Source organism: Miscanthus floridulus, chromosome 19, assembly GCF_019320115.1.
Source record: "Miscanthus floridulus cultivar M001 chromosome 19, ASM1932011v1, whole genome shotgun sequence".
NCBI lineage: Eukaryota > Viridiplantae > Streptophyta > Magnoliopsida > Poales > Poaceae > Miscanthus > Miscanthus floridulus.
The window spans coordinates 112,039,744-112,054,984 of NC_089598.1; the positions used below are offsets into that span (position 1 = coordinate 112,039,744).

A 15,241-nucleotide genomic window follows, 5' to 3' on the forward strand; every position below is an offset into this window, starting at 1 on the left:
ACGAAAAAGCAAGATAAGGCACCGGCTTGCCGATATGCGGGTACAGGGGCGGGTAAGAAAGTCGATGGTGAGAAAAAAAAATATTGGCACGAGGGCGTCGACTCCCGGGCTGAATGGCAGGAATTACGATAGCCGTAAGACTTGGCGTGGCCCACATGTGAATTAATAATAAGACCATTAGATTAAAATATATCAACTGATCGAAGGGTCCTGATGCAAGGTGGGCAGGGATCATCTAGGTGGGAGCTATTTTTCAACTCCTTCGCTCTTTTATATATAGATAAGGGGTAAAAAAAGCGATTTTGCGTTCATGAGCAAAATTGGAGCCTGTTCCGGAGCCCAACAAGCCCAAAGGCCCATCAAGCAAAAGCCTTCGTCTTCTACCTCTGGTCCTCTTCAAGCGCCCGCGAGACAGGCGAAACTTTCCCTCGAAACCCTAGCCTAGCCACTGCCCCGCGCCTCCCCTCGCCTCCTTCCCGTACGCTAGGAAGAGGAAGATATGGGCGCCGAGGAGGATGCCGCTGCACGCCGCGAGCGTCTCCGCGCCCTCCGCGCCGCCAAGGAGCTCCTCTCCACCCCTGACGGCGCCCCCACCCCCGCCACCGACGGAGAACAGCAGTGAGATCTCTCCCCTCCCCGCCCCTATTTCACTAGATAACTCCGCACGTAAATAATTGCAGCGGCAGGTCAACTGTGATGTTAGTTAGTTACTAGTAGGTAAAATGACCATAACTCTGTGCACTTGCGTGGCTCTCGCACACATTGTAAATCCAGCAGGCAGTCATTGGAATACCTTTTCAAGGTTGCAGTTCTACACTCTATATGACATTGAACTTAGTTCGTTGTTGCCGCTCCTAGGCCCTGGCTAGTGCCACATTGATTGATGACTGTTTATCGAGGATATCCCTATGCTCCTTTGGACCCTTCTCTTAATTTTGCTCTGAAAAGTTTAGTGCCAACACTATTGTCATTTTGGACTGGTGACAACTGACAACTACTAGTGCATTTCCCTGTGGGCCTTCACTTAGAATATATATTCACACGCCATGGAGGCCCCTTCTTCTAAGAATTAAGGCATGCTCTTTTTCCTGCTTGTTGTCATGGGTTTAGGCTTCGTCATAAGGTGTCAAGTTAAAAGGCGAGATGAGTTCTGTGCGGACACCAGGAGCCACTTTCACAAACCTTAGGGGCACACTTTTTTGCCTTTTGCTTTAGCAACTCCTTCACCATCCAACACATATGCTGCGTTGTGATCTCTTCAACTGAGTAATCCATTCTTGTGTGTAGCATAGTGGAGATATCAGATGCTTCAATTGTTCCATACAGGCTAACTAGTATGGTTTCCTTTTTCTTTTCTTCTTCCTTTTTGCCACAATTCAGCTATGTTCGCTAGAGTTTGACCTTATCAACTATTCTGCCGCAATAAACGATACAATATGTTGTGCCTCCCTGTCCAGAAGTACTGCCCAATATTCATTCTCTATATTAATTTAAAGGGTAATTTCATTTGGTACAATAAACTGTTATAAAGGCACTGTGATTTCAACAACAACAACAACAAAGCCTTTAAGTCCCAAACAAGTTGGGGTAGGCTAGAGTTGAAACCCAGCAGAAAATTTCACTCTGAACATCCTTTATCGAAAATACTTCCTGCTATCCAAATTCTGAATGTATCACTAAGACAGAAGTTCAATCAACAACAACAACAACAACAACAACAAAGCCTTTAAGTCCCAAACAAGTTGGGGTAGGCTAGAGTTGAAACCCAACAGAAGCAATCAAGGTTCAGGCACGTGAATAGCTGTCTTCCAAGCACTCCTATCTAAGGCTAAGTCTTTGGGTATATTCCATCCTTTCAAGTCTCCTTTTATTGCCTCTACCCAAGTCAACTTCGGTCTTCCTCTGCCTCTCTTCACGTTACTATCCTGACTTAGGATTCCACTACGCACCGGTGCATCTGGAGGTCTCCGTTGCACATGTCCAAACCATCTCAACCGGTGTTGGACAAACTTTTCTTCAATTGGCGCTACCCCTAATCTCTCACGTATATCATCGTTCCGAACTCGATCCCTTCTTGTATGACCGCAAATCCAACGCAACATACGCATTTCCGCGACACTTAGCTGTTGAATATGTCGTCTTTTCAACAGCTAAGTGTCGCGGAAATGCGTATGTTGCGTTGGATTTGCGGTCATACAAGAAGTTCAATGCTCTAGAATAATTTCTTTGTTATTTTTAATTAATTAATGTCACTAAAACTGACGACTTTATTTCAGTCTGTTTATATTGAGTAAATGCAATGATTGGCAGGCCTACTAGTTGTTTCACTGAGTTATTTCACTGTGGATTCTTTGACCTACAAGGCACTGTTGTTTTTAAACTCTACTAGGTTAGTTAAGCAAACAATGTAGATAATGTATGGACATAAAATCCAAATGCTGTCTATAGCCTATGTTCACATGCGGCACTGATTCTTATTTTTATTGATTGTATCAGAAATGGCAACCATGAGATGGCAGAAGAGCCAGCATTACCAGGTCCTCAGGATGCGCCTGGCGAGGCTGCTAAAGAGGATGGTAGCCCCACTGAGGAGGCCGAGGAGGTTGAAGATGATGGGTAAGGCAATGAAGCTGACAAGCTTTTACCGAGTATATGGTGGTGCACTTTTTATCCTATTCATAACTTGCATTGTAGACTCCATATATGATGATCGTTTATGTTTGTTCATTCAGTGAAATTCCGTGTACGTGAAAATAAGAGTCTCCAGCTTGGCATTAGTGGTTTTGTAGTCTGAATTATTTCTTAATGCTGTGTGAGATAATAGTTTTATAGAAGTGTCAAGTGTGCATTCTTTTTGATGCAGTGAGCTTCCAGCCATGAAGTTCAGAAACTATCTTCCCCATGATGAGCAACTCCGAGGCGGCAAGCTGGCTCCAGTGTCTCTTCCTAAGTTTGAAGACCCAATTAGTGCTGAAACTGCAGAACCAAAGGAAGTGGAGGTACAATTTTGGTGTTCCCATCTTCGAGATCTCTTCCTTGTACTTTTGGTGAGACAAACTGTCAATTAATCCTTCAACATTATATTGTGCATGCAGAATCCTTTTGGAAACATAGCTCCAAAGAATCCAAATTGGGATCTGAAACGTGATGTGCAGAAGAGAATTGATAAACTGGAAAGGCGCACACAGAAAGCATTGGCCGAGATTGCATGTGAGTGTTCATATATGTTTAATTGGCAGATGCTTCATCTGTTCTAGTTCTTTTTTGGTTGGACGATTTACATGCTCTGGTTTGCAGTGGAGCAGCAGAGGGAGAAGGAAGCCTTGGAGGAATCTCAAGATTGACCTACCTGTGTAAGTGACCGGTGGCTCATAGAAAACATGCTGTTTCGTCTCTCAAGCAGAAGTCGTAATATGTAATGTACCTTTGGGATGCTTGGTGACTTGGTGTACCTTGGGATGCTTACCATCTGGGAATGTACTGAATTGAGTTTGGGACGTGGAATGCAGTTACCTACCAAGGTCTTGTTTTGTTTGTAGCAACTTAAGAAACATGAGATGTAGCAGTCCTGTTCTGTGTAGATCTGACCAAACAAAGCATAATGAATACAAAGCACACCATGTTGTGTTGAGCAGAGTGCATTTTTTTCCTTACATTTTGGCTCTCTCTGGAAAAAAAATAGCAGTGCATGAGTTTCTTGACATACTTGCCATCCCCAATGTGTGTTATTCCCAGTCTACCCACCACAATTTATACTTGTACTCATATTCTCAGGCAATGGACGAATATGACTTGCTTGTTGTGTTAATTCAGTGGGGAGATAAGAGATGCATACATCTATCTAGCTCCAGCTGTGTGGTACATTCATAACTCATAAGCTCTTTTTACATACAACTGCAACAGTCTCCCATATCATTGCACTTGTTAGGAGCTGTTGCTAGGCGCTGTGACTGAGGATTTTTCATTTTTGTCGAGTAACAGAGTAACAGTTAATTCAACATCCTAAATGCCTAACTAGGAGCAGGAGCAGGAGTGGTGGCCTGCTCCAAGTCCGGCAATAGCAGGCAGTTGTTCCTTGCATTCTCGCGCATCTTTCCGATGAAATGCTTGCCCTTCTCCTCCAGCTTGCCCCCCATCCTCCTCCCCAGATCCATCACCCGTGCACGCTGAACACCGCGTTTCCTCTTCTTTGCATCTCCCTCCTCACCAGCAGAAGGTGATGTCTTCTCCACAAGGCCTGCTGTCTCATCTCCGCTGCAGCTCAGCAGTGGCATCCTCAGCTGTTCCCTTGTTGCATCATCATTTGACTGCAGAGGAGCTCTGCTTGCTGAAACCAGCCAAGTCTGCCAGCTCGTTGATGCTTCTGCTTGCTCTGGCCCATCAATACCTATGTTTGTCTTATTCCACGATCCATTGGTGATTCTTCTTGAAGGCGGCAGCGGACTTGACTTGTTCTTTGCAATGGCCTTGGATGCGAAAGCTTCCCCTGGCATCTCTCTAGTTGTGTCTGCAGCACGCCTTGTGCTAGTCTCAGTGGGCTCACGGTTCAGCCATATAAAAGGTGCGATTCTGCGGGGCACCCAGTCATCCGTGTCTGATATCATCCAGGAAATAGGAAAACTTTCACAGTTGGGCATCACCAAGCTCTGATGAACCGAAGCCTGTATAAATGTAGGACAGCAGCCAAATGCTCCATATTCAACCACACAAATTAACCACAAAAATAACAACTTAGTCATGACTCATGGAAGCCAAGTAAAACACCTTGATCCTGTTGCCGATAAGTGAGGCGATGTAGCTGCTGCTGATCTTCCTATCCCCAACCGATGATTCCAACTCCCACTCTATCTCTGGCATGGACGTAAACCCATACCAAACTCGATCACTCGGAGGAGGTTTTAGATGTATCCGCATTGTTCCACGAACAGATGATATTTTAATCGCCAATGATAATGGCACCTTTGTTTCAGCAAGGAAAGTGAGAAAGCACAGTTCAGGTCAGAACTTCATGGCTAAATTTCAAACAGAAGCAAAACACTACACATAAATATATAAATATGGAAAATGGTCATATGATTACACCTTAGCACACAACCAATTGTCCATCTGGTAATGTGTATATGTGACCCCGCAAAAAAAATGTGTATAAGGTATATATGAAAAGAAGGCAAAACAAGGAAGAACTAACCTGTGAAACCTGGTCCGCTATTGAATTCATGATACGTTTCCACCTTGGCATATATGTTGATGCCCACCCAGTGCTCTTTGACTTCCTTAAGGTATCTGCCATAATCACAAAAGGTCATCAATAGCCTCAAGTTATGATGCTTTTGGCTTTCTAGAGGACCATCATGTTCAGAACAGATTAAGTGATGGAGTTCTCACATCACATACTATTTATTGGATCGTTTACGGACATTGCAAATAATGATTCCAATAACAAATAAGCAAATGAAGAAAACACATGAAAGAAGCGTCACAAACCTGCTTCATCATTAACCTCTGCTGCAGAATCCAAAGCTTCCGAAGGCCTGAATTGGTTACCATATTGCTCAATACTATCAAGGAAATCTGAACCCACATCCCCATTAGAATCGTCTTTAATATTGGTCTTCAGTATGTCCTTTTCCAACTCTGGCGCCTGAACCTCAAGTCTTGTTTCGATATGCAGCAGTATTCCACTTGAATACTCAAAGTCAACTTCAAAAGCCCACGATTCGTTCAAATCCGGTGGGAGGACTCTCATTCTGTGCAGATATGGTGGAAGCTTGCCAAGATTGAGGTCAGTAAGCGTAATTTCACCAATGTAGGCTGGAGTTCTGGTGTTTGACAATGTTCGCTGACCAACAGGAACCAATCAATATTAAGATATGGACAAAGGATAAATTCACTTGAAAATGTCAGCATCATCTGACCTGAATACGTGCTTTGATGGCCTTGTTCATCTCATCATTCATTTTAGCATCAAAAAACAACCGAGAGATTAGGAGGTTCCAACAAAGCGTACCATCATCGGCAAGCTTTTCATCCACCTTTGCATTGGGGGAATCAGGTAGCTGGCTGTTGAAACTCATAGAGGAGCTAGGCGTACTGGGTTGTTTTATATCTTGTTTAGATGGCACCATACCTGTTTTGCTCTCCTGAGAAGCCTTCACGGATGCCTTCTTTGCCAACCGTTTCAGAAAACCTCGGAGTTTTGAAGATCCATCAGTCTTCACAGTGTTGTCCACAAGCACATGTTCCTGACTAGAGAGTGTTGAGGGTCCCAGAAAGCAAGGGTATCCAGCTTTCAAAGAGGCTATGTAACTGTGGAACTCTCCAGTCAGCATGTCATGGAATTTGAGTTTGTCCTTGTCCGTGGTAGAAGCAAGACGGAGTGCTTTACACCATGATTCCTTTTCCCAAGAGGTGTCTGCATAAACATAGCATACCTTGCTCCCCCTGCAAATATGAGATTCCTTGCTTTCCAGTTTTATGGGATACCTCTTGGCCCTGAAAGAAAATACATACTGGCGGTGGTTTTAGGCAAACTTTATGTGACATGTGAATCGATCATATAGTGGCAGCAGAATTCAAACCAATAATTAGTAACTGAGAAAAGAAACTACAGTCACTTGATATGAACATCTACTCTGATTGCGCATCTATAGTATAGCAAATCTGGCTACTCTGTCATAAGTCAAGGATTCATATAAAACTGCTGCTGCTAGAAGCATAATAATGCATACACTGAGTAAGTTGTTACGCTTTTTAGCTGATGACAAGAAAAATGAATTTATTATTATTGGAGGCTCTCCACAGGTCACAGGAGATGAATGTTTTAAGAGGCTAGCTACGATTTGCACTAACCATTTACGTGAGGGCAGATTGGATGCAGAAACAGCAACAACTGTGCAACTGAGCAGGTCAATGGTTAGCTGCGAGGCATCATCAGGTCCAGACAAGGTGAGCGAGTGTCCTTCAAGTGTGGCAGACATTTTTATAGGGAAAACCTCGACGATGAGCTTCTTGTCCCTGATCCCCGTGGTACCGCCATTCGACGGGCGATTGATGCTGTCTTTGGGGCCGGGGGGCGTCTTTTGTTGCTCCAGCATCCACAAGAAGCCCTGTTAACTCATAGAACTCATATAGAATGGGAAGATGTCAATTAATTAAGGTACAAGTCGTGAACATGTGGAATATATACTGCAATACATAATAATGGATGGATGAAATAAGATGGAAACTAGAACGAGTTTGTGAGTTAGCTAGGTCCTCCAAGAAAGGCCAAATAAGAATACGTATGACAAACCTTGATGAGAACTGAATGAACAAGCTGAAGAAGGCTCAGGCGTGCGCGCTTGCTTGCTTTGCTTAACATTAACTGAATGAATCGAACCGAACCCATCCGATCGAGAATATGAATGGCCGACCTTCCCGGTCTCACCTGTCGGTTGAGGCCGTGGCGAGACACAGACCGCGGCGGGGTCGGGTGGACGGGGAGTTGTGGCGGCGGCGGCGTGGCACGTGAGGCCGATGAGCGGCGCGTGAGGCTGCGGATGGCCCAGAGGAGCGCCAGGCCTTCCGCGATCGCCAGGGAGAGGATACCGAGGAGGAAGCCCAGGCCCAGCAGCAGGAAGGCCATCGCCATGGATGCGGTGCGGCGTCGCCGGGATGGCCCCCGTACGTCTAGCCGTCCTCCAGGAAACGAACGGAATCGGAATTTATTTATTGACTCGCATGGCCGGCGTCGTTATGCGAAGGAGGAGGACGCGGCAGCTGGCAGGGGCAGGCGGCGTTGGCCTCGGCGGACGGCCTCTGCCTGCAGCCAAACGCAAGGGAACACAACAAATCAAAGGAGAAGAGCAGAGCAGAGCAGCTGAGCCTGAGCGGCAGGCAGTTGAAGACGCCGGTGGGGGTGGGTTGGACGGGACCCACCGGACAGACGAACGAACACGGGAGAGGGTAACTCTAAATATTTCATTCTCTCTCACCCCTGACGCGACGCGGTGGTAAAAATAGAGAAGGGAACGCACGCTACGACATCATCAATATAGCATAGCCATTTCTTATTATCAAAGCAGCGAGCCTCGGCCGCTCCTCAGGGTGTCCACGTCGCCCCGATTTACCCGGCCCGTCCGATCTTCCGATCGACGGCCCTTGCTCTCTCCACCCCTTGCTACAGTACCATGGCCCGCTACGAAACCCTCGGCGGGTCTCACCGACACCGACGCCCTCCTCCTCTCCGCTCTCTCGCTCTCTCTCGCTCCCTCCCTCGCTCCCCACTCGCGACGCGGCTCAGGCGAACGCGCGGGACGACCTCGACGGTGGCCCGACCTCCGCGCGGCGGCGCCGTCCCTCCTCCTCCTCCCCCCCCACCACCACCACCCCCACGCCACTTCCTCGTCGTGGCGCAAGCCAGCGGGTCGCGCGGCCTAGGGTTTCACGCCTCCGTCGCCGGTCCTCCCCATGACCGCGCGCCCAGCCAGCGGAGGCCCTGACGCGCCGGAGGGCTCTGGCGACGGACGAAACTCCGTGCTGGCCGCGGATGACGATGGGGAGGTCACGTCAGCAACATCGGCGCTGGATCTGGAGCGGACGCCCGCGGGTCCCATCCCGGCGGCGGATCTGAAGCTGGAGCACGGTGTGGAGCTCGCGCAGGCAACGGAGGCGATGGATCTGCAGCCAGCAGGCGGATCCAGCGCGGACCCTCCCCGTCTCCACTAGATCCGGCTGCATGGCCTCCACCGATGCAAGGCAAGGTAGGAAAGGACATAAAGGGGATTTTTTGCTCAGCCTCCTTCCCGCGCTGCCTGAATTTACTTAGCCCTAAAATAGAACCTGTGGTGCATTGATTAGTTTTAGGTTTACGCTATCTGCTTCCATGTATATTCCGCCTGTTGATTTCAGTTCTATTGATCTTCTCCCTATCTATTGCAGCAGTGTGTGTCAGGATTGCCATCAGATGCTTCCTGTGCTACTCAAGGTACCACCCCTCACGTTCCTTGCGATTTCCTCTCCATCTCGCCTAATTAGGATCATGTAGATTATCAAGCTTTGAGTACTAAAATGTCCTTCAGTTTACCAATATCACATCAACTGTTCTGCTTAAGCAAGACAGACAAATGCTCTTTGTTTTCGCTTTCTCATAGTTTCAGAATTCGGCGTTCCATCCTCATAGTCAAATTTGAATGGATGCTAGATATGTCGGTTCTCTGGTCCAAGTCCCTGACCAGCTTCAGCATGTGTTCTCGAGATAGGTAATTCAATGTTTAACCATACGCTTTAATCCCTAATTTCTAAAATAGTCACAACTAATACTTCCATATTACCTTTCAATTTGCTAATTGTTCACAAAATATTGTTTTATACATGCAGCCTTGGCATCTACAATTTCTTCATGGTCACCAGGTCATCAGAACATTATATAAAATGAGGCAAAGGGCCACGTGTTTCATTCTTATTGCTGAAAAAAGCACTGGAGGAGTGTTTGCCAACAAAGAGAGTGCTGAAGCAAGTGAAAATATTAAATTGATGGTAAAACTCCCATCCCTATTATCATCGGGTATTTTATTAAATATAGTTTACTTTATTGGTTCAAATTTACTGTTCTGGCAGAAAAAGAATTGGGATTATTCATAGTTGACCCAATTGAAAATCATGTCAGATTTTATTGCAATGATTACATGCCATCTCTAAGCTTGCACTGCAAATGTGTCTCTGGTGATAGGTGTCCTTCAGGTACAAAATACAGTTTTGTGCCATATTTTTTGCGATCCACTTATATATAGACACATATGTCATATACTTGCAGTTAGTATAAACATTAAGCATATTTAATGGTTGAGCGCTGCCTAAAAGATAGTTGACAGAATGGTGGTTCCATGGTTATGTGCTACTTTTGTCTGCCCATTATATTCTAACCATGTCAATGGCAGGCTTAGTCCTCTCCCAGGTTAGATTTCTTCGTCTACCTTCACTGGTTGGAGTGGTTTGTGTCTACCACATCATATATTTGTAAGTTAGCTTTGCGCATATATACAGTTTCTTAGGTCTTAACTGTAACAACCCGGGTTTTTGGAGAAGCCAAAAATACGAACTTTTTAAAACTTTTCATGCAAATGTGTGAGGCATATAGATACTAGGTCAAACAAAGAATAATTTATAAATAAATTGTTGTATACATATAGTGTTGCTTGTAGGAGTTTGTTGGAGTTCCTTAGTTGGTTTAAGGTTTTGTGTTGGAGAGCACAAGTCCGTAGCAAATCCTTTTGACTCCTTCTGGAATCTCTCATGAATCCTTCTACCTCTCTCTCTCTCAATTCATCTCTTTAGTTTCGAACCCCTTGACCTAATTTCTATAGTCAACCAACTGTCTTTATCAAATCAATGCACGTGAGTTGTCAACCCATGGCATAGAGTAGGATAGAAATAAAAAATAGAAAAAGAAAAGAAGACAGAGGAAAAAGAAAAGGGGCATCTTGACCTAGTAACCGAACCAGCCCAGCCTGGCCTCTTGCCTTCGGCCCACGCGGGTAGCAGCAGTAGCCCAGCAACCCCGGCCCGTCTCGCACCCCACAGGCCCACGAGCGTGAGCCTGCCGGCCCAGCAAGCGGCAGGAGCCCAATTGAGCCCCCTCTCCTTGCCCAAGCCGCCCCGAAGAAACCTAGCGCGAGCAGATGCTCCCAGCGTCGCCGCCGCTCGCTCGCTGCGCGACGCACACGCCAGCGCCCCCTCACCTGCTCCGCTCCCCGATTCGTGTCGCGTGCTCCTCTCCCTGGCACGAACGTCGAGGATGGACGGCACCTCAGGAACCCTAGCCGTCCATGCCCTTAAATAGCGCCACCCCTTCTCCTCCATTTCACAGCCGTCGCCGCCATCCCTCTCCCCCATCCTCCGCGCGAGCAGCCACCTTCCGACGTGCCACCAGTTGCCTCGCCACGCTGGAGGCGCACCACGGCAGCGCCGCCTCCCTGCTCCACGTCGCAACCAAGCCACCGGCAGGAGCCCGTCCCTGCCTCACCGGAGCCCCTGGCCATGGCGACGCCAACCGCGATCCCCTGCTCCTTCCCCGTCTGCGACACGAGCATGTCGACGACCACGCCGTCGACACCGTCGTCATCTGCCTCGAGCCTGGCCGTCACCGCACCGCACCGGCCCGCTCTGCCTCTAGCCACCGGCTTTGGAATGCCGCGACGTCGTTCGTGGCCGCGTCTCCATGAGCGCGTCCGCGGCAACCACCGTAGGCTGAGCCCGAGGACCCCGCGACGTCCACGCAGCTGCACCACCTCTAGCCTCTACTCCGCGCCTCGTCCTCGGCCACGGCCACGCCAAGCCCCGACCCTGTCTCGGCCACGATGAGCCCCTCCACGCTGATGTCATCGTGCTTCACCGAGGCCACACCGGTGCCCTCCACTTCGACCCGCATCGACGTCACCACGGTCGAGAGCAGGAGCTGCATCGCCTGCTGAAGCTACAGCTAGAATAGCAAGCCATCGCCCTGAAGCACTGCCGCAGCATGTTCGTCCATGCCCCAGGCACGGTGGCAGCACCTCGACGCGCCCCCGTTCCAAGACCGCAACGACCTACCCGAACAGACGGTGAGCACCCAAAGCCCAGGACCCCATCTTTCCCCTCCCTACCGTTACTCATGCTGAGCCCGGCCTTCGTGCCGCTGTTCCCACTATCACAGGGAGGAAGCGACCCCACAACGCCACCATGCCAGAGGACGACAGCACCACCTAGCCATGTCCATCCTTGTGTCCGGCCTTCGTGCCATGAATCTTTGCCTTGCAGGGAGGCTACGCCTCATTTCTCTTGGTGTGGCTACCCCGTTCGGCAACACAGGCGCTCCATCGTCTCTCGGTCGCCTGCTGCCATGTTCTGGGACAAGCCGCAGCAGCCCTCCACCTCCCTGCTTTCATCAAGGTTGACCCCTCAAACCTAGTCGACGCCGTACGCGATGTCGGCAAGACCCTTGCCTTTCTTTTCCATGTTCTCTTCATACTGGTTGACTTTGATCATCAATATCATTTATCTATATTGTTACTTGATCTATCAATATCCATTGTCTATACATGATCATGATCTTTATTTATTCAATGCCTGTGCCAACCATCGTCGTCTTTGACGTTGCGACAGAGCTCTACCGCTCCTAGACATGCTCGCACTCACTAGCACGAGACCAGACTTAGCCAAACGGATCCACGGCGTAGGAGATGCCAGAAAGGACTTGTCGCCTATAAAACCCGTCGTGGCCAAGCCATGCCACGGCGAAGAGTTACCATGACCTCATCGTGAGCCCCGAAGCCGTAATTGGACCATGTGGTATTGATCGCCGCATCATGGACTATAGGATTCCCTTTTTGGTTGCCCTGACGGTTCCATGGAACCTTGTGCCCGTATTTCACCACTGTTCTGGCTACCTCGAGTCATGAGAACATGCCGTCGAGATCTACCGGGACCCGCACTAAAGGCCTTTTGAAGTAGTCACATTGCACAACTCACGGACAAAGCCCTGGCATACACCGCATGACCTAGTACCATGCCGTCGTTGTATTGAGTCCGTTCCCGACGTTCCAGCTGCCTCGTTAAGCGAGGGCGAGCCGTTGAGAAACCGTGTGATCCCTAGCATCGTACCGATGACAAGTGGAGTCTTTCCGACATCCCGGTCGCCTTGCCTTGCAAGTGCGTGTCGTTGAGGAGATATCATAACCCCGTCTACTGCGAGCCGTAACCTCTGGACCATGAACCCTAGTCGTATGTCTTACCGTGACCATAGAAAGCCCCCGTCTTCTATCTTTCCATGTACATATGTTATCTCTGTTATGCTCTGTCCTTACAACCCGTCTATATGTCTGCCATACAGGAATTCACCTATCACCCAGCTATGGAATGTGCTACTCCATAGTCATGTCGAGTTGTTGCGTCTTTCGGTCGTGTTTGGTTCTTATCGCTGGATGTTGGTGTTGTTGCCTGTGTGCCGAGCCTTCGAGCCAGCGGAGGGATCGTACCTCGTTCGGACGTTACGATCGCGGGATCCATCTCGCCATGACCATGATGCCGAGTATAACTCGACCCCTCGCTTTTTAGTTGACTTCATAGTACCACGAGTGTTAGCTCCTGTCTTCGGCCCTAGAACATGGTCATAATGGATTCAATGTCGATACTAACATCGATGTGGATATCACCCGCATGCCTTGAGCCCTCCATGACCAAGTCCTGTGGGAGATGACCTAGGAGATAACAATCATGGAACGATGGATGCCAACTCATTGGTGTAGCTTGTGGCCGCGAGTTCGCCTTGCCATGACCATGGAGCTACACCACTCTTTTGCTTTTACTTGCCTCTTCGTGCTCAAACCCCCGTATGCTTGTACCTTGTATGACCATCACATTTCTTTGATTCCCACGGTGACAACCGCACCGCTATGAATTAGAGAGATGTCTTAGTGCCAGTGCACCTAAGTTAGGTACCCTACGAGTGGTTTGCGCACTTGATGTTTGTCGCTTCCTTCCAATGCCCTGTCTTTCGTCGTGGTGTGAGTGTTGGAAGAAGTAGACCTTGTCCCTTGTTGATTCTTGCTCTTGTTGCACCGTTAGCCCGCTCTGTTCGATTCTGTCTTGCCCATGACGATTGGATCAAAGACCGAACTATCCCCTTTGGGTTAGCGAAGCTATGGTCTATGTTGTACCTCGAACCCGTGCGTGTCGACCCGATCGACCGTCTAAAACCATCTTTCCCGAGGATGTGTCTGAGAACATGACATGGATGTGCCTAGCTAACCCCTGCATCTTTAGCCGTGTTGAGCAACTCTCTTCTCGGCTCCCGACGTTATCGTGCCGTGTGGATCGAGGGGAACCGTTGCTGTCCAATCCCTTTGTGCTACCGCATTCTACCATAGCGGACGAGCCGAAGTACAATGGAACCAAGTCACAAAAGTGTTATTCGTTCTTGTTTGCTTCTTGTATCCAATGGTGACTTGCGGGATAAGACTATAAGAGCCAAACCCCGTCGTTCTTCCTTCATTGGGCCCGTCCCTCGATTCTCATCCTTTCCATGATGCCCGGATCGAAGGACGTGAGCCATGGTGTTGCCATGGATAAGCTTTGGCTTAAACCATCTATCCTAAAGCCATACTGGCTTGGCCATGACTTAAGCTTGTGCTTGGCAAACCACCATTTGTGATTCCTTGGCCCGAGGAAATCGGACAACCACCGAGAGGGCTAAGCCGTGTATCTTTTATTGTCTCGTTGGTGTTATTGGATCTTCCTGCGCCTTGTCGTCTTTTTGGGTGTCGAGTGTTCTCTTGCCTTGCGTGATGCTTAGCGGAGTAGCTGGCGATCGGACCAAGAGAACGTGGACGACGACAAGGACTGCGAAATGGAGTCGACGCAGGAGGAGGTGACCCCGCTAATGGAACACCAACAAATGGAGAATTGAACCACTACTACCTCTACATCGCAGGTGTCATGGCAGCACCCTCTTTTAGAGAATCCTATTAGACATTGCATAATATCTAGAACTGCTAGCGCTTTATAATTTTTCCTTTGCTAGTACTTTGATGCATGCTACTACCTAAGCCATTATTACCCTGATGCAACCCACTCTACCATGTCACCCTGCTTTGCGCATTCGCTCGCTTATATATGCTTACTTGCCTGCTTGCTTGCATATTACACTACTATACTTATTATTAACTCCACTTCGCATTATATCGGGGATGTGATGCTGGTGGTGAACCCCCTGGGAAGGGTTTGGCTATGGGTGCCGGACGTGGTGGTGTGTGAGCGTGCTGCGTATGTCTTGGGTGCATAGAGAGTGAGGGTCGTGTCGACCGAGCTGGAATAACGACGAGCCTGGGGTGAGTCTTGCCATGTGGTGCTACCTGGGCACTTGGATATGGAATACCTATGGCGGGTAAATGGTAATTGGAGGTGGCCTTGGGTGTGAACCTCGGAGAGGTGGAGCCTAGGGTAGAGATGTTGTGGTGGCACGTAAAATGGAAACCCTGATGAAGACATTCTGGCTTGGTCAATCCCTAAGGACTTACTAGTACTCAGACTCACCGGGAATTCTTTACATCCCACTCGCCCTATATGGTGCGGGATGGTCGGACTACTTGGTAGAACAATGCCACTACTGCTAGGCGAACGTGTGCAAGGAGGTACGGGGCACGCGGTTTCCCCCACACCCTTCCGAGACTTCAGGAGGCCTTGTGGACCTGGCTCTTCACATCCAGAGGGCCCTGGCTTTGTCTAC

General features: G+C 48.7%; 2 protein-coding genes across 3 annotated transcripts; one reads left to right on the top strand and one right to left on the bottom strand.

The window, feature by feature from the left end:
• The first annotated feature begins 341 nt into the window (after positions 1-341).
• Positions 342-3,653, top strand: LOC136527172 (uncharacterized). The gene is made up of 5 exons (XM_066519790.1): positions 342-618; positions 2,497-2,616; positions 2,864-2,999; positions 3,096-3,210; positions 3,298-3,653. The coding sequence occupies exons 1-5, from the start codon at positions 500-502 to the stop codon at positions 3,342-3,344; spliced, it is 537 nt and encodes a 178-aa protein (XP_066375887.1). The 5' UTR covers positions 342-499; the 3' UTR covers positions 3,345-3,653.
• A 131-nt stretch (positions 3,654-3,784) lies between these two features.
• LOC136527171 (uncharacterized) lies at positions 3,785-7,881 on the bottom strand. 2 transcript variants are annotated; one of them, XM_066519788.1, is made up of 7 exons: positions 7,427-7,881; positions 6,850-7,106; positions 5,916-6,492; positions 5,485-5,839; positions 5,189-5,283; positions 4,765-4,959; positions 3,785-4,661 (listed from the first exon to the last, which is right to left on the bottom strand). In XM_066519788.1, exons 1-7 carry the CDS (start codon positions 7,628-7,630, stop codon positions 4,011-4,013), a joined length of 2,334 nt encoding a protein of 777 aa, XP_066375885.1. In that variant the 5' UTR covers positions 7,631-7,881; the 3' UTR covers positions 3,785-4,010. The 2 variants fall into 2 exon arrangements, with proteins under 2 accessions (XP_066375885.1, XP_066375886.1); XM_066519789.1 differs by lacking the exon at positions 7,427-7,881 and having other exon boundaries at positions 3,786-4,661; positions 5,916-6,509; positions 6,850-6,987.
• Positions 7,882-15,241: the final 7,360 nt, after the last annotated feature.

What these genes read in the sequence shown, in the direction of transcription:
- LOC136527172 (XM_066519790.1), top strand. Translation starts at nt 500, where the DNA reads ATGGGCGCCGAGGAGGATGCCGCTGCACGCCGCGAGCGTCTCCGCGCC. An exon ending in GCCACCGACGGAGAACAGCA is followed by an intron (nt 619 to 2,496) that starts GTGAGATCTCTC and finishes TGATTGTATCAG; the next exon opens with AAATGGCAACCATGAGATGG. An exon ending in CAGAACCAAAGGAAGTGGAG is followed by an intron (nt 3,000 to 3,095) that starts GTACAATTTTGG and finishes TTGTGCATGCAG; the next exon opens with AATCCTTTTGGAAACATAGC.
- LOC136527171 (XM_066519788.1), bottom strand. Translation starts at nt 7,630, where the DNA reads ATGGCGATGGCCTTCCTGCTGCTGGGCCTGGGCTTCCTCCTCGGTATC. An exon ending in TAGCGGACCAGGTTTCACAG is followed by an intron (nt 4,960 to 5,188) that starts GTTAGTTCTTCC and finishes GCTGAAACAAAG; the next exon opens with GTGCCATTATCATTGGCGAT. An exon ending in TTATCGGCAACAGGATCAAG is followed by an intron (nt 4,662 to 4,764) that starts GTGTTTTACTTG and finishes ACATTTATACAG; the next exon opens with GCTTCGGTTCATCAGAGCTT.